This window comes from Clupea harengus, chromosome 21 (genome assembly GCF_900700415.2).
Source record: "Clupea harengus chromosome 21, Ch_v2.0.2, whole genome shotgun sequence".
NCBI lineage: Eukaryota > Metazoa > Chordata > Actinopteri > Clupeiformes > Clupeidae > Clupea > Clupea harengus.
This window is the reverse complement of record NC_045172.1, coordinates 16639897-16658933: the sequence shown is the minus strand read 5'-3', so window position 1 is coordinate 16658933 and position 19037 is coordinate 16639897. Positions and strand designations below refer to the sequence as shown.

At 40.4% G+C, this 19037-nt stretch overlaps 2 protein-coding genes across 3 annotated transcripts; one reads left to right on the top strand and one right to left on the bottom strand.

Annotated features, from left to right (window-relative positions):
• Positions 1–2327: 2327 nt before the first annotated feature.
• LOC116218166 (fibropellin-1-like) lies at positions 2328–6731 on the top strand. Of its 2 annotated transcripts, none has more exons than XM_031558625.1 (4): positions 2328–2417; positions 3562–3664; positions 4293–4640; positions 5926–6731. In XM_031558625.1, exons 3-4 carry the CDS (start codon positions 4348–4350, stop codon positions 5978–5980), a joined length of 348 nt encoding a protein of 115 aa, XP_031414485.1. In that variant the 5' UTR covers positions 2328–2417; positions 3562–3664; positions 4293–4347; the 3' UTR covers positions 5981–6731. The 2 variants fall into 2 exon arrangements, 1 of the variants encoding a protein (XP_031414485.1); XR_006151458.1 differs by lacking the exon at positions 2328–2417 and adding an exon at positions 2674–2766.
• Positions 6732–7455: 724 nt separating this feature from the next.
• cldn23.1 (claudin 23.1) lies at positions 7456–9079 on the bottom strand. Its single transcript, XM_012840629.3, has one exon. It carries the CDS (start codon positions 8955–8957, stop codon positions 8157–8159), a length of 801 nt encoding a protein of 266 aa, XP_012696083.1. The 5' UTR covers positions 8958–9079; the 3' UTR covers positions 7456–8156.
• Between the last annotated feature and the right edge of the window lie 9958 nt (positions 9080–19037).

The following is a 19037-nucleotide window of genomic DNA, read 5'->3' as shown; positions in this document are numbered from 1 at the left end:
ACCTTTATTGGCTTGGGGAGTTAATCACCTTTTCCCCAGAAGGACCTGTTGAACTGTAAATGTGGTGGTCCACACACTTGAAAATATTTCAGATATCTACTACAATATGGTCCAGAGGAACTAAAAGCTTTTTCAGCTACTTGGCTGAACAGTGGGTTGAAAGATTGTGATTTGGACATGAAGCTGCTTGCTTGTGTGTGGCCATCAGGTTGGCCCCACCTCTGAGATAGGGCTATCCGGACTCGGGGTTCACCGGGTTCAGACAAACTAGAGTCCGTCTGCATGGCCTCTAAGATGACTGCGAAAGATGCAGGTAGAGGGAGATGTCACCTTATCTGTGGTTTCATGTGGGCCTAAACTAGTTGATGCATCTGTAGTTGTACCATACAAAGTTGAAACAAAACACTTCATAAGATATTGTCCTTGTTTATATTAAATTATTAAATCTGAGTTGTAACACAAGGAATGAGTGATGACTGTATGGTTGTTTTGTCACAGGAGTAAAGAGCAAGATGCATGGCTTTCTTGTCATGGCCTCCTGTTTAAATAAATAGGCTATGAGTTGTGAGACTGGATATATCCAAGAACATAGTTTTTATTTAAAAGTAATATAAACATATACTGATTATTCTAGACTTGTGCTGATGTACAAAAGTTTAAACTTTAAACTTTTAAAGTTCAACCCCAAACAGAAAAACGTAAGCTATTTGTGACCACAGATACTGTGGGTGAGGTATATGGTTCACAAGAGTTGAGCTGCGCCTTAACTGTCTTTTGTTTACCTGGTATGGGGAAGAAGTTTCAGTGCAGCAAGGAAGGATTCCCACACGGAGAACAAAAAAGGAAATCAGACTGGAGTCTGAATTTAAAAAGTATTTCTATTTGTTACGCTGCAGGGCTTGTACAGACCGTGAAACAATGTGCAGATATGCGGACATTTCAGTCCATGTTGGACTTTTCAGTTCTAAAGGACCTATGCACGATGGGTCACCTTATGTGGGTTGCAACAGAATCCATGTTTTATATGCTACAGATTAGCTTTCAAGCTTTTTACTGAAAACGATATATTCTGATCCAACCATTTTGATAAGTATCTAATTTTAAAGAATTTTCTCAGCAACTAACAGATTACGATTACATGTATCTAGTTGCTCCCCAATCCTGGTTCCTTATCAGTGAGCCAGGGCTTGAATGCGCACCCATGAAGTCAACTACATATACTGATATACATACAAATGTTAGTATTTACACTGGAAACGGGACAAACTGGTATAAAAAAGAAAATAACATTGAGTCACCAAAAAACAAGACACATCCAATTCTTCATTTAAGCCACGAGGGTGAAGCGTTTTAAGGTAGAAGATGTATCTGCATTCACACTGATATCAAATCTGATTGTAATTTCCACCACGACAACTAGGACTCAGCATGTCTATGCCAAATCCAAAATAGAATGATTGCCATCTGCAAAGTGTCTTGCAACATGAGCACTTTTATATTCATTGGATCTGAATCAGAGTTGTCCTTGTTTTTCCAGCATATTGGATGCCACATCTGATACATGCACAAAGGTAAGCAACATTGCTAGAACCGGATGTTGTAAGTGGGTTTTTTTTTTTGTCACAAAACTGGTAAAGGTGTTGACCATTTTGCAGTTGGAACATACAGCACAATTTCGGCAAGGAAAGAAACCTGGTGGATAGAGGTTTTGTGCGTATCTGTGTGTACCACGGACATTCTTTGCTCTAGAAAACGAGAAAAGTTGAAGTTCACCTTGCCAACATCATCAGCAGATAAAATGTTCCAGTGTTTTTTCACAACATCACGTATCTCACGCCCAAGTGGTGAACGGGTGGTATTAAATACACAAAAGAATGGTTTTGCTTTTTGAGTTCACGTTTGGTAAATAGATAAGTTCTGTTTTTCCTCAAAAGCCTTTCCAAAATGCCTTACCTATGACCTCTCATGGAGGCCCTCTCACCTGAAACTGATCAAAGAGTTTGTGAGCAATGTGGAAGTCATCATTGTACAGATGTGTCTAGCCCTAAGAAACTGACTATAGGGCAAACTTTTAAGTTTGAATAGGGTAAAAGACTATTTCTATCTGTGGGTTTACACCATGTGATACCATGTGATTAACCAGTAACTCAACTGTTTGGCATTTACAAAATATTTCTTGTGGTGTTTATCTTCAGGAACATATTAGCCTTGTTAGATTTGTTGGCCAGTCCTGTTGGTATGCTTATCTAAGGCGGCCATCTTGTTTCACTCAAGACCAAACATGTCAGATCATGCAGTGAGTCATCATACACCTCATAACCCCCACACACACACCACCACCTCCACATACCTATCTAAAGTGACTCATATTTAGGTGGGTTTGCTTTTTCCTTTGTCATCGCCGTTTGCCCTGTTGGGTAAGTGGAAGTTTAGGATGCCTTGGACATGATTCTAAAAAACAAACAAAGCTATTCTGATCTAATATAAACTGTGTTGCAAATATGTTTGCCTTACAGGCATGATGCTTGCATTTTGAAACTTGTTGATTACATCATGGAAATGTATTATGTTATTCCGATGTAGAGATTAGCCGGATAGGGTAGTTGTGTTCGCTGAACAGCACTAAGATGGCAAAAAGCATGGCAAAGCGTCCAATAAAAATGCCAGTTAACAAAGTTGATGTATGGCCTTAAACACAGCAGAGCATCTTCACGTTTTATGGAACATTCAATAAACCAACAAGCGACAAAAATGTTAATTGAGAAGGTAGTTTCACAGTTTGAGTAAAGCATTTATGTAAAAAATATAAAGCAGTGAGCTTTGATTATTGAGGTTTGGACCACACTTTAAGGAGCATCTGCTTCTTACAGATCTCACTCTTGGCTGTGTTGTTAGTTAATGAATGTAGATTACAGTAGCTGATGTATCATCTTAATGTGTAGTCAAGCATATGTTTTTAACAGTGGACCTTCTAGCCATTTGATGTGCTGCTTTGATCTCTGCTATTCCTTTGTCCTGAGAGTATTTGCGAGCTGAGAGTTTGAGAAATGGGTGTGTCTTTATTCTCAATTCACAAACTCACAGTGGCTTATTTGAGTAACATGCTACTACCAGTGGGAGCTCTTTTTGTCTTGTTTTTTTCTTTATGAAATTAGTACCGAGATACCTTTATATGTCTCATGAGCATTCCTCAGCACTGCCTTTAGTGTGTGTGTGTGTGTGTGTGTGTGTGTGTGTGTGTGTGTGTGTGTGGAGAGTGGTCTGCTTTAGTGTATGTGTACTGTGAAGAATAAAGAGGAGACCCTGGATGCATAAGTATGATGTCTGACTTCCTGGGCATAACCTGTGATTGGGATTGAGTGTCTGTGTGTAGGTATGTGTGATAGAGAAAAGTATAGAGGGAGAGAGAAGGAGGGAGGGAGAGAGAGAGAGGTGGTTCTCATCTCAGGTGTGGGGCAGGGCGGGGCAGTTCAAACTAAACCTTCCTGTTTGCTGGCATTCAGGTTTGGCTCTTGCCCCATTCTTGCTCCTTCTTCCTTTGTTCTGATATTCATTTCATAGGAGATAACCACTTTCCCCCTTCACCTGGACGGCTTCCTCTCCCATTTCCAAGAAGAGTCGCAACTGGAAATCTTTTCTGAGATCTGCTGCTTTACCACAGTTGGTAAGTACACACGTTTGGGAGTTACGAATGTCTGACCATCTGACTGCCTTCCAGCCCTCAGATTCCTCTAGTAGAACCAGATGGTCCACATATTTATCACCTATATAGAACTCCCCCTCCCCTAAACTCAATCCTGAGGGAGTTTTCTCTGTTTCGGTCATGTTTTTAGCTGATGGTGTTTGTGTTGTTCTGAGCAGTAAGAGTACTCCACATGTATATACTTGTTGACATGTTCACTGTTCTGAGATTCAGCACTGTTCCTCACATAATGTTGGAAATAAATGGTTTGACTTGATTTTGATCTGTATGCAATAAAACCTAAATGTTTTGTATGATTGTGGTTTAAGCTGTCTGTCCATTATCCTTAAGAAGTTTGTTTAACTTGACAGCACTTTTGCACTGATTTGGTTGATTAAATCAGTGAGACATCTTTCTCAGCTATTCATTTTAACAGTTCCTTAGTGAAAACCATTAAATCTGTACCCTGTAACAAAAAGCGGAACAGATTTAAATTTCACTTCACTGGCAAACTGAAGTGAATGCTGTTAGCATCAGGTTACGTAAGTGTTCTCATTTGGTTTCTCTCATGCTTTGTCTCTGTGATTTCCCTCTCTCTTGCCTCTACAAGGCTTCCTGCTTGTCTGGTCTTGCCCTGTTGTGTTTATCTGGATCCCTGTCCTGCCATGGCCATGTCAGCCTCCACCACTGCCCCTGTCCAGAGAGCGGGTCGGTTCTGGAACGTTGAGCAGCCGACCTGTGGGGGCCTCCAGTGTCACGGAAATGGGAAGTGCGTGAACCACGGTGTAGCCACAGTCTGTGAGTGTCGCTTAGGCTATACGGGGGAGTTCTGCCGGGACACGGTGAACGAGGCCCTCTCAATCCCGCTCTCGCTGGGGGTCCTGGGCTGCATCATTGGGGTCGTCCTCCTTGCCTTCCTCTTTGCCAAACTCCGGCAGAAGAGAAATGCACAGATCAGGTAACTGACGTAAACACTCTGTCACAGCAGATTATCTGACACTAGCCCCACTGGTTACCCAAAGCAACTCCACCCTTTCATAGAAGTGCAGATCCGGCAAACGTGTATTGCTCATTAGAAATGTGACAAAGAAATAAAATATGGGAGGGAATACCTAGAGAGACAGTTGTCTACATGTGGTAAGGGTTCCGTGACACCAGCCCCATCATTACCAAGCCAAGATAGGAGGCAGCAGCAGCTGCAGCTGGGTAAAGCAGTACATGCAGTAGATTACAACTTGTGCCATAAGAATGATGTTCTCTCAAGGCTCATATCAGAGAAATCCTCAGAACTTGGGCATTAGAGAATAAGTGCTGCTATTAAAGTGTGGCACCACATCAGCATATCTGCATCCTTTAAACGGTACAGTGTGTCGTTTTTAGTGGTGAGGTTGCTGATCTGCAGCCAGCTGAATGCCCTTATCTTTACAAGTGGGTGTGAGTACCTACGGTGGCTGTCAAATGCCATAACAACGAGAAAAGCCCAATGTCAAGCCAGTATTTTGGTTTGTCTGTTCTGGGGCTCTGTTGAAACATGGGGATGACAACATGGCGCACTCAAGTTCTTGCTTCATCCTGATGCCTGCTAAACAACGGGTCTCATGCAGCCACATGTTCTGATATTTTCACTTGCTTTTCTGGTAAGAGATCAAATAAGAGAAGTCAACTCCAGATGAACCAAATGTTCTTAGCCATCCAAATCCGCTCTCACCCTGGTGTGCTGAAGGATGAATCCCACATGATCAGATATTGGAGGCGTCTGGCCAATTGTTTGTTATTAGCATAGGAAACGCCCCCTAAACACTATATAAGGGCAGGTGTTGTGCCGTGTGCAAATACTCTGGCACATGCAGGTGGGATCTCGAAAACCGTGTTTTCTGCATAAAGCCTAGATGGCCAAAGCATCTAAGAACAGTATGTAAGCCATTCAGAAGCTGAACACACGCAATATCACCTCTTAATCACATCACGCAATATCACATCTAAATCACATCACGCAGTATCACCTTTTAATCACATCTTAATTGGGATCAATAGACCAATAGTATTTCTTTTGCCCACAGATGTAATAATCCACTCATTATAATTAGTCTAAAACATGACGAAAACGATTATATGACATTCATGTGTGTTTTTTTAATGTTCCTCAAATTTAAAACTTATAATTCCTTTATTTGGACAAACCATTTGGGGTTTGTGTTTCAACTGTCCATCATCTCACATGTGTGACCGTATCCTTTCCACAGGAAAGCCACTGATGAAGCAAAGGAGAGACTGAAGCTGGAGGGAGAGTGGGCCTGAGACCACATCTTTAAAAATGCCATATCGACTCAGAACAAACTAGCTCATGTATGGCCATGATACAGAAAAGGGTCATATAGTAATTAACACTTGGGAGTCCAAGGCCTGTTAGACTTTTTTAGAGAACTTTTTACAGAAGGTATGGTTTGGATGTATTTTTTTGTAAATGTTAAATTTCTTTGTACCTCCTTTAGAGTGAAAGTAGGTGTTTTGTTTCAAATGTATTTTAAATACAAATGGAGGTTTTGTTGTTTTCTCACACAATTTGCAACTTTTTAAAAATGTAATTACATGCATCTTTTGTAACTGCCCTCTGCTCAAGAAACAAATGACTGAAGTGACTCATGATCAAATCCTTTAAAGAAGCAATTGTCACTTGATTTTTAACTCAACTTCAAAGTAACGATTGCACATGGTTTCAGGAAAAATTACAGGAATGTTTTTCTCCACACCCAAGCATCTGTGTTTTTTATAAACAACTCCGACCGGTCTAGTTGAATGTACCACTGCTTCTTTGTGTTGTTTAAAAGTTTAGTGGTCATATGCAATGTGCCTTTGTTTCAGTACAATGCAATGCAAATCCATTGATGTTTTTCAAATCTGAAAAGTAAAAGTACTCATTTCTTCTACTTTCATTTCATTAGACTTTGTGTCACCGTAACAGGTCCCTCAGATTTAAGACATCAAGGATTAGCACAGAAATCAAGCTGCTTCTTTTTATTCTTTGCACTGCCATCTAATATTAATTTCACAAAAAATTACATGATGTGTAATGTATGTATAGTATTAAGCTTTTGTATTTAACCTGTGAATAAAACAACTGTTTTTATTGTTCGTTGTGTGTTAAGGACAATCATAATTCATATTCAAACATAACCATATCAAAAGGAATTTACAGGTTAATAGCTTTAAGTTCTATAACAGAATGCACAAACGTGTCTCTATATAATATTTTTGGTTTTAGTACGACAGATTAGTCTCAATATAAAAAATCTATTTTCAAGAGTAGTAGAATTTGTTCAGTGGACAAATGTTTAATCTACCTTCGGTCATAGATTTGGACTTTTTGGTTAATTTGTAACATATACAGTACATGATGAAACGCCGCAGTCATTCCATGTGTGTTAACCAGATAACAGGTTGCCCTGGAATAATTATCAACTACTTAATCAACTGCTTAAGATTATTCTTAACAACATATCTTTTCGAGCATCAGTCCTGAAGCCAAAACCAGTATTTGAGCATGACCCCTCTACCCCCATAACAGACAAAGATACTTGTTTTGTTTACTAAACAGGTTATGTTACTTTACATATTTATAAAAGCAACTTGAATATTGAGTAAACATTATGTCTGACAGCCATTAGCCTACCCGGGCTTCCTCTGGAACGGACACAGCTGCTTTTTTGTAAAAAAAAGTATACATCCTTTCACAGTTTGGAAGCTGACAAAATGAATACGTTCCTCTTCAGCTCTTAGAATAATCAAATTTATTTGTTTCTTACAGTAAAGTACAATAAAGTGTATAACTTGGATAACTCACGAATTCAGCTTACAAGCAGTCACTCCACCTTCAAAGATCACAGTTGACATTCCTTTTAATCACCTTCTTCCCTGTACAAGTTAAAATGTGACCCTATACACAACCGTATTGATAAATATAAAACATCACGCGGTGCATAAAACTGCACAGTTCAAACAAGCTGGAAACAGCCGTTTTTCACTAAATGTCTTCTATTTCCACATCCAACAAGTAAGATATCTACACCACAATTTATAGGTCTGTTTTCAGACAGTCACACATATTGCACGTTCTTCATGTACTACAAGGCCTGTAGGACACATCCTTCATAACTTCCTGGAAACCTTCAAAGCAGTTTTGGTGTATGCCCATAAAAAGCAAGGTGTTCCCTATGTGCTTAAAGTGTATTAACAACATGAGATACATAAGCAAACATGTTAAATGTAAACAACAGGGAGTCAGTAGGCCTACTATTTAACATAACTTCCAAGGACAGCGATCCCTTGTGGAACAGACAGCAGACATTTGACATATTCCCACTTAGGAGCCCAAGCGTGTGGCCACACAGACCTCTCATCAATTACGGTTAGTGTCATTGTAAAGAAAGCAGTATAGTTCCTAGGATAATAGAATTCGCCAGTCTTCATATTCTGTTCACAAATCCGCATCGTAAGGTTGACCGCCATATGACGAGCTCGCTTTAGAACGATTTCCATTGACATTTGCCCGGGGAAATTCGATCTCGTCAAACGAGTCTTTGGAGTATGGAACGCTGCTGGCGGTGCTCCTTGTCCTGTTGATGCTTGGGATTGTGATCCTGCGTGGGGGAGACGGGTTGCGAGTGGACTTTCCGGTGTCTGCGACTACATTCTCGCTTCGGTTGCGTCCACCACAGCAACGACATATTCCGATGAACATGACGAAGCCGCCAAGAACTTCCATGATGCCTCCTATGTAGCCAAGGATAATGCTGTACCCCACGCGGATGTCTGTAGATGCTGCTGCAATGTCGGTAAGAATATGTGTGTACCATGCAATGGGAATGAGGGTCAGCACACCTGACAAGAAAATTAGCAAACCACCAAGACCAGCTACAGTCCAGTTAGGTCTTTCCCTCCAGCACCGGACACCGGGAATTGCAACCGCCAAGCCTATCAAGGTGAGAATAAGAGATGCCACCATCATGGCCTGGGCAATCTCAATGATTTGCTCGTTGAAGTAAGCTTCGTCCTGTTGGTTACACTGAATATCTCTTGAAGTGGTAGTTGCGCGGCAAATGTCCCATATCCCCTGCTGTAGGAAAGTGCCAATGGGTTCACCGTCTATATCATTTATGGTTCTCCAGTTCGGAGCCACCGTTGCGGTAAGATCAAGGACCCACCCGCACGGAGCCAAAACCATACCGAAGATAAGGATGCCTGGTGTCCGATAGTGGATGAAGGTACCCGAAGGCATCTTGGACTGTATAACTGTGTGCTGTCAGTCGAAAAGCAGTTGGAACATGAACTCTATGTTCTGTTGTTAGCGCACCTATAAACTTTGCCAGACTGAAACCAGAAGGGGTGGAACTGACGGCCTTAAAAGATCACTACAGAAACGATGGGTGTGGTTTAGAGTTTCAGCCGCTCAGATACATCCTGCACAAGTTTCGGTAGCATCTAAATATAAGTGTGACCTGATGTAGGTACCAAATAGTCTTTTATGGGATATTTGTGCTGTTAAGAATGCAGAGGAGGAAACCAATGACTTGTAAACAATGACCGAGGGTCATTTTGATTTATACTGGTTTATAAGCCTAAATCTAAGCGCTCAACACCCATGCCACCAGGTGTTTATCGAATCCGTACATTTCTTCGGTAAGAAGCCTGAACAGGCAAACTGAATGGTGTTTACCGGGACCTATTTAAACATAGCCTGCATTGGTAAAGTATTTTTCAGAACGTGCGTCCAAGATGACAGGTACGGTTTGTTATGATGTGTGACGGGAATGTTGGTCGACTGGACGCACTGGTTTCAGTCAGTGAACACGTGAAAACAAGAACTTGTCATGTCACTCTAACAGGCTACAGTGCCCATCATTAGTTTGCTTAGTCTTTTTTGTCATTACCAAAATGTGTATGCATTTCTTGCCGAAAAATATCTCCTGGAATCAGCTCAATTGTTTGTAACATATTAATTTCCTTTGCTAATAAAGGCATTGTTTGCTAAAGTGATGTTTAATCCACGGAGGATGGGGGGGGGGGGGGGGGGGGGGTAGGTTATGCCTTATCATAAATATGGTCCCGGCGACATCCTATGGCAGTCTCAATAAGATAAAAGACAGATCAATTATTTCTTGAAATATTATTTTTACAGACTAGAAAACCACTCCAAATTACTTCTACCTGGTGAACGACAGTTGAGCGCCCTCTTCTGTACAGATTTAGTCTGATTTATATGGACTCCTCGTTGTCTTTTACATCAAGAGTTGGGCTTGTTAAAACGTTCCTGGCAAGGTCATAGTAAAATGACTTGTTACGCACATATGGCCTTGAGATTAAGGAAAGGTTATTGTCTTTTATATTAGATATATACTAATATGTGCACATAGAATTTGTGTTGTTTTGGTTTCACAAAGACATAAATGCGCAAAGTTTGTATTTTCCGACTGAGACGGTGGAGACATCGAGGTCAGACTGTCAGAAGTCAAAGAAGAGAGAAACTGTTGTGAGGTGGAGGTAGTGTTTGTTGTTGTAGTACAAATACCTAATACGTTTACTTATTGCTATTATACGCAAAGTCATGATATAACTTGACTCATATGAAGGTGAATGGCAAAACACTTATTATGATGCTAAGTTGACGTTTCACGCCTATCTTTAGCCTTATGCTTCACAAGCTCTGTATATCTTTTGTATTAGTATAGTTATACTGTAGGCATTAAACATTTGAAATGAAAGCAGAACTTTCATGCATCAGTTGTCTTAATATTCTATGTTTGCTGCATGGACAGCTTCCACTGTATCCATTTGTATTGTATTGTCTTATTTTGTTCACAGCCCATATAATGTAACATTTACTCCACCACACAAAAAGTGTACTTGCAGTTGCACTATTTCATCACTAGATGTCACAGGTCGCCTTTGATATAGGAATACCTCGTAATTTCACAGTATGTGTATGTGATTTCAGACCAATTACTACCCAGTATAGCTTCAACTTCCAAATTGTAATTTTTTTTCTAATGCATACCTCTCATGTCACGTGAACATCTCATAGCCCAACAAACCCTTACAGAAATCAATTACATTTAATTCAAATTAAAGATTTATTCATTTGTTTTAGAAAAACACAATTTTCTCTCCGCTTTTTCTCACTTTGCATACAATGCAATGCATATTTGCACTTGATTGTTAGTATATGCTCTCCCAGCAGTTACGTGGGTTTACAGGTGGTAATATACCCCTGGTGAGCGACCTGGGGGACCTAAGACTGCCACCCTCCAGTGGTGTCATCACTGCTGCTTGGGTAGGGTGATGATAATAGGGGGGTAGGAGTAGCCAGTGTTGAGTCGGTTGTAGCCATAGGGTTGGTAATTGGAACTATAGGGGTAACCATAGCCATAAGGTTGACCATAGCCATAAGGTTGACCATAGCCATAAGGGAAACCAGAGCTATAAGGTTGACCATAGCCATAAGAGAGACCGTAGCCATGAGGGAGACCGTAGCTGTTAGAGGGGTTCTGGAGTCCCTGGAAGTAGTTCATGCCCAAAAGTGAATCTGGTGGGGGGACGGGGTAGTAGACGGTCCTGGTGGTGCCGCCACCTCCAGCGGTTAGGGCCAGAGGCTGGAGAAGCTGGGGCCCCTCTGGGTGCTGGGGATGTCAGCAGAAAAACACTCAGTCACTCGCTCACAAACTCTACCGTCAAAGGAGTGCAGCTCATCTATCCTCAGCTCTGATGGCACTTCTACGAACGGCTCAAAGTGTATACTGTGGTTAAACATTTTCATTCTGCTACGGTAACATCTTTACATGTGTCAAATATTTGATATTTACATAATAACATAGCAACATATCAAAACCATTACGGCTTTTATGGCATTATGTTTATGGTACTAATTACAACTTCAAGCTTTGTTTCCAACTTGTATTTACAGCGAAATATTTCAGGTGTTACCTCTGAATGAGCTGGTTGCTCAGCTCCTTCCTCTGTCTTCAGCTATGGGGGAGAAACCAGATCTTACTCATGTATTTACATTTACAGGTGTTCATTCCACAGATGCTTTCGTTCAAAGCAACTTACAATTGAGACATAATACCAGCAAATAGTTGATTAAGGATAACACAAAAAAAGGCACGGAAAACATGCTTCAGTTACACTGAACTCAGGTGACGGGTATTGTTAAGAGCTTTGTAGTCATGTGACAATACAGAAAATATGATCAGTCACTGAGATGCGAATGAGATATAATGTTTTTAACTTACAGGAACAGCCTGGGAGGCAGCCAGAAGACAAGTCACTAGAATCAGTGCCCTCTTCATTTTTAAAGAATCTGTCGAGAGCACACATCATTTTTATTCCTTATTCTTTTCTTCTTTTCATTTGCACATTAATACATTCTTACCTGTGTGGTTTATCCTACAAATCAAGCGTTCAATCGGTTATTTAGCCAAACTGTATATCATCTGTTTTAGGATTAGGATTTACTGTTCTCTCACACTAATACAAGAACTATGCACATAATTGAATGTACAGAAAACAGGTCATTGCTCCTTACCATCAATGAGCTTGGTCCAAAGTTACTATATGTTTGTCCATATATTTGTCAGATCCTTTTATATGCTTGGAAGGTGTTCTTGCCCAATCATATTGCCCTTTCCTCTTATCAGATATCCACTTACAAGTGGGTACCAATTGCCTGGTGAAACTGTTTTGTTACACTCGTTGGTTAATTTGCTGACAGTTGATGTAAACATTATCCCTCAAACGACAAAAACAAAATTAAAAATACCACAGTCATTTTGCATATAGCCTACAGTAAATAATTTATCCCAGCAGTCAAGTAACTGTGGTTTACCATGTTGCAATGTGACATATTTCGCTTTGTGGAAAGGCACAACATGGTTGGAGGTGATAGGTCTTGCCCAAGCCAGTATTGCAAAACTCAAAGCACCACTTCTTTGGCTGTGAATTAAGCAATGCCTTTTTTCTGTTGAATTTTAATGTTGATATTACTTTGAGGAAAAGTTTGCCACTCAAAATAGGTTCCCCTCTGATCCCTGCAGACTAAGAATCAATACCCCATTGTGTGTGTGTGTCGGGTGGGGGGTGGCACTCTAGCAGACAAATGTTACCTGGATCTTTTAATTATTAGAGATTGATTAATGTAATGTATATAATGAAATTGCCGTTTCAAAAATGTTTTGAAAAGCTGTGTCTTGATTCCCCACAACAGCTGGATCATCATATAAGGTTGTTAGATTATATCATATTAGGTCTAGACAGTGGCAAGGAGAGAAGAGAACCAACCCCACCTGCGCTGGGCTGCTCTGCGTGTTACCCCTCCATCTCTCTTCTGCTCCCCAACCACAGGCATGATGAGGCCTCGCAATTAACTCCGGGGATTGATGCTGAAGTAATACTGTTGGTTTGGGACATGTTCATGGCTCGTTTCATTTGGTATTAAGTTATTTATGCGCCGCAGAAATGACGTGCATAGTCTGGAGATGGTGTGGCTGATTGCAAAATATTTTCTTTACGTTCACCACTTTGTGATACATTTTGGAACCTCAAACACAAGTCTTTTTTGAAGCGATATATCTTTCATGCTCTACATCTACAACATTCTATTTTGCATCATTTTTTAAGCCTTTTATCACATGAGAGTGATGTCTCATCATCATGAGATACATACTGCACATGCTAAGAGTTTGAACAATAAATGATTTCACTTAGGCACACTTACACTGTGGTTTAACAAATGGGTTTCAAGAGTCATGGGAAAGACCCTCTCTGATTGGTTGACCAGAGACAGACTGATCCTTTATATGCAGAGTTTTCTCTGCCACAGTCCTGTAGCTGACAAGTTTAAACCTCTCTGGGCTTGGAATTACTTTCCCTTTACTGTAAGTTTATGTCTTTGTCAGTGTTATACTTCATACTTGTTTTCATACTATAGTCAGAGATGATGATGATGATGCTTTCTCAACAGCGCCATGATGAAGGCTCTGCTTTGGATCATGAGTCTCATATGTTTGAGTGTCTCTGCTCCAGTGAGTACATGAGATCAGTATTTTTTTTCATTTGAGGGCAAACATGTAGCTGAAGAAGACATTTTAGCAGGACAATCTGACAAAGCCATTCTCATTTGTGTTTCATTTCAGCTAGAAGAACAGATCCAGGCTGAAGTAAGTATCTTTTACTCTATGCATGTCTGCAGATATTATGCGGAAGATATAACAGAAAACATGAATTCAGTATGGTCTTCAAGCCAAAGGTATCAATATTTGTGTAAATAAATGGTAAATTCAGTCATGTTTAAAATGGCAATTGTACCATGGGAAGACTTGCAAACCCCATTGTCAAATTTTAAATGTATCGCACCACATAAATGTAAATGTAAATATTTTGAAACTATATTTTTTCATTTTTGCAGAGTATGTCATTCACTGGACAACCTTTGGCACAACGATCTGAACAAAGGATCATATCTAGAACATACCACTACCCCCTCTATCCCAGACTGGTTAACTTTTATCTCACTTATCCCTCTGGCCCTTTCAACCCTGTCTTCAACGTCTATCGGTCCTTCTCACCCCGGGTCTACATGCCACTGGGCTACAGACCAACCGTGTACACCAAGTTCCCATCTCTGAGCGGAAACATGGCCCCTTACTCTTCCTTTTAGACATGTCACCTGATCTGTCAGTGGCTTAGTCAGCATTCTGAGATTTTGTTTAGGTTTTTTGTTTATATTGTTTCATTAGCTGTTAACAAGACATTGTACTTGTTTTAAGGTTTAATGATGCAATGAAAACCTATGCTTGGTGTTACAAACATATAGTGTAAATTCACCATTATACTTCTCTATATTAAAATATTTTTTTCCCCACTATAGATTAAGACTGATTCATTTTTCTGTTTTGTTTAAATAATTAATCAAACATTTAGGTACTGGCTGACGTCTGACAAGGTGTGCAACAAAAATTAGTTTCTTTTCCAATTACATGACTATTCACCAATGGTCACCTGGCTTAAAGCAGAGGGTATACGGTATATAGGATTGTGAATGGGACTGTAACTTCTCTGGAACCCTTACAATAAACAAATCCTGCAATCACTTTGGACCGAACACAAAATGACTCAAGCTGGGTGGGAGTAGAAAGTCATAAATTAGGTCAAAAGTCATTTTTACCAACCATCAATGTAACATGTATCTGTTTTCACTAATTTATTCATCAAAAAGCTTTATTTCAAAGGGAAAAGATAGAAATCTGTGTTTGAACCGGAGAGTGCTTTCAAAGTAAGACACAGCTGGGGCAGTGGACAGGGTCAGGGTATCTCTCTTGAAGGGGTGATTATCAAAGTGTGCTGGAGAGGGGTGGATCACAGGCAAGAGTGCAGGCAAGGCAAAGCATGGCATGTTGATAATGAAGGAGGGGTGGGAGACTGGGAGGTACTAGCCAGCCCCAAACAAAATTGACTTGGTCATGAGAAGTGATGAAAAAGTTTTGATCAAAACGCCTGTTAGCTCCCTCACTGGACCGCTACAATTTCAGATGTTTTTTTATCCAAAGTGACATCTACACCGCGAAGGAATACATGTTCTTGGTATTGGCTTCTTTCTGGGGATCAAACCAGTTGAGTTACTGGTTGAGTCCTGATCCTTCACACTCTAAAATCATGGACATCAAGTTGCATCACTTGCATGACTGTAGCTGATACATTTGCAGCTTTATTACCTGGTACTTATACCATACTGTAGTACGCATGCACTTGACCAGAATAAAGCAGGAAGAGATAGGAAACTTCTCATTTTCCCCTAACAGTCTCAGGGATGCACTGGTCCCCAGAGTGTCCACACTCCAAAACATGACTTCCCTCTCCAATTCCAGATTAGCCAATCAGAGAACACACTGCCGGTACAGGCCACATGTACATTGAGATTTCAACCAAACCCATATGTGCTCTCCAGTGTCTATGCCAAGCAAGAAATAATGTGGTGTATCCAAACGTGTGGTTTCAGGCCTACTGGGCTTGTATTAGAGAAAGTGGTCTGACCACTGTACTAAATATACCAGATCTGCAGCTGTGTTGACAGCACTCAGGAGGACGGAGGACGCTGATTGGCTCGCTCTCATGGAACAGGACAGCTAAGGTCAGAGCAAGTCTCACAGCCACTGAGGCATTCGAACAAGTAGTACTTGTCCAGAAGTCTCGTATAATTGATGATAATAATCATTTTATTTATATAGCACTTATCAAGATAATGATACTAATCATTTTCCTATATGGCACTTATCAAGCATAGTGCTATATATGCAAGAAATTCAAACAAGAAAATAAAACCCAAAGCAAACAGCATGTTAAACCTAATCAAATCAAATCAAATAACAAAATATATACATATATAAAAATATATATATTAGAGATTTAAAACCATTAAAAACCTAACCTAAGAAAAGCTGAATATCTGTTCTATACTGTGGTAAAAGCTAGCCGACCTAGACCTAATTTAAAGCTCCAAACAGAATCAGCAGTTCTGATGTCATGAGGAAGGCTGTTCCAAAGTCTGGGTGCCAATACTGCAAAGACCTTATCATCTTTAGTTCTTAATCTTGATTTTGTAAAAGAAAAGAAGGCCTGAGGTACTTAAACACTTCGCGTATCAAAGTGGGTGCTTGACCATGCAATGCCTTAAAAGCGATGGATTCAAAATAAATCCTAAATCTTAATGAGAGCCCGTGCAGAGAAGCTAAATGGGGTAATGCGGGTTGATGCTCTCACGTCGGCGCTGAACCCAGCTCCTGCCCCGCCCCCATCGACTTCGAACTCACGCACCTCCGCTATATTCACAATCACCCCAATTACTGATCACACTCTCCTGTCACCTTCCCAGTCTCCTGATTTCCCGATCACCTGCACCTGTCAATCACACCCAGACTTCCACTCCTACGATCTCCTTCATTCCGCCGAGACATCCACTCCTCTTATCTCCCTCGTTCCTTGGATGCCGACTCCAGGTCCACCGTGAATTCTCCTTGGTCTGTTCCGCGCCCCTGCGCTCTGTCACCGAAAGTTGAATATCTCCTAAGTTATATCCTGAGTTCTGTTCTGAAATCTTCTTAGGTAATATCGAAATATCCTACGTTCGTGTTTTTCCAGCGTGTTTTGGTTTTTGTATCATTTCAAGTATAGTAGTTCAATCTGAGCGTTGGTCTGTTAGTCTTCCCTGTTTTCCATTCCCCTTTCCCTGGCTGTGTTTCAAATAAAGACTCTGTTTGAACTTAACATCTCTGCGTCCTGAAGTCTTGTGACAGATACCCTCAACCATGTCGGACACCTTGCAGCAGCGTTTTGGATGAATTGAAGGTGTTTCAGTAATTCATTCAATACAGGATTATTCTTTTTTCTTTTGCATCTTCATGGTCTAAGAATAACCTCACTTTGGCAATATTTCTAAATAGATAAAAACAGGACTGCACCATGCACTTAACATGATCTGACCAACTTAGACTTGAGTCAATACATTTCTAGACACCTGTTTTACATTCCCCAAGAGATTGTTGAAACAAGTTAGAAGAGAGGCTTGGCCCAATGATAAGTACGTTAAGTGTTTTTTTTTTAAGGTGTTGAGATGGAGGAAGTTGCAGGACATCCAATTATTAATGTCAGAAGTGCATTCTTGGATAGTTTGCAAATTGTCCACCTCATGTGGCTTGAAAGACAAGCAAAGCTGAACATAGTTCAAAATGTTCAAAATTTACATTACGACATCTAAGGACATGACCTAGCGGTAGCATGTACGAGTAAAAAGTAAGGGTCCTAAAATAGATCCCTGAGGGGAAGATGTCTGATCGCCCACTGACACCACAAAACATTTGTTCGCTAGATAAGCTCTGGACCAGCTAAATGCAGATCCTGTGATACCCATCCGCTGTCTTAGTCTGTCAATTATAATAGTATGGTCCACAGTGTCATAAGATCAAACAACATTAAAATGGACTTCTCCCCAGCCGCTTCACTCAACAGAAGGTAAATTAAGAATCTAAGAATTGCAGTTTCAGTACCATGATGCTGCCTGAAACCAGACTGAAATTCTTCAAAAATGTAATTGTCCTCTAACACATTAAATAGCTGGTTAGCAACTGCCTTCTCTAATGACTTGGAAATACATTTAAGTTTGGAGATAGGCCAGTGACCACTGGGTTGTAACGCAGCCAGGTTAGGTTTTTATAAAAGAGGCTGCACAACTGCCAGCTTGAAATGGCCAGGAACACACTAAAGTGATCAATATTAATCAATATTCTGAATAGCCACAGAAATACAATTTTACTCGTTTGACCACAGTCAAACTGACACATTCAGTGTCTGAACACACATGAGGTTTGTGGTGAAAGGTGAATCCACCAGGGGATCATCATTTGAATATTGCTTTGTGAGAGTTATCTGATTTGGCATGGATCAGTCTCTCAGGGTCAGTGGGATCCAAATATTTCAATCGTATCTTTTCTCCAGGACAACAGAGTCTGGCAATCAGTGAAGCTCCAGTCCAATGTGATCATTTATCTCTGAGACATAAAACCTGTTCGAATTCTAGAATGGTCGACATCTCACTGAAAATCACTGGTCTCAAGCTGATGAGACACTGGGCAGCTTTTGGACAACTCAGATGGGCAACTTTATCAAGAAACAGTGGACAAATACATCTTGTAATGGTGACTAAGTGTAATGTGAAAGTAATAGTTATTTGTTCTTTGTTGCCCTATGATTCACACTGTTGGCTTTTGATGGTAAAATTTGTCTTTTTGTGTCTAAAATTCACATTTCTTTCCAGCTGTGTCAGATTTTGTATTTATACTATACGTCTAAAAACACACAGAGGCTAACATCTGTACGGTTTGGGGGAATTTCTATGATTGTTGATTTGAATGTTGGGTAATGTTCTCATGTTTTGCAATGCACTTCACCACTGAAGACAAACGTCATGATATAATAATAGGACTCCAAACCACAGTTTCCATGTAATACTTTGGTAATGAAATTGTGAAATATTTGATTTGACTAATATAATTACTGCTAAATATGAGATTGTTGCCAGGAGACAAAGGCAATTCATTTAGTGGTAGGGTTTTGGGAAATTAGCTAAACTTCATGCCTCAACTAGAATGCCTAACGTCATCAGCACACCCACTTTTCCTGCAACGTCTTTCCACTCCTTGTCTTGGCAATGGACCAGTCCAGAACGACAGAACGTACCAGGTATGATCCTAAAAACAAACAAACATTATTTGAATTCTGTGACACGACCAGATGGGGGCAATAGATCTCTATC

What these genes read in the sequence shown, in the direction of transcription:
- LOC116218166 (XM_031558625.1), top strand. Translation starts at nt 4,348, where the DNA reads ATGGCCATGTCAGCCTCCACCACTGCCCCTGTCCAGAGAGCGGGTCGG. An exon ending in AAGAGAAATGCACAGATCAG is followed by an intron (nt 4,641 to 5,925) that starts GTAACTGACGTA and finishes TCCTTTCCACAG; the next exon opens with GAAAGCCACTGATGAAGCAA.
- cldn23.1 (XM_012840629.3), bottom strand. Translation starts at nt 8,957, where the DNA reads ATGCCTTCGGGTACCTTCATCCACTATCGGACACCAGGCATCCTTATC.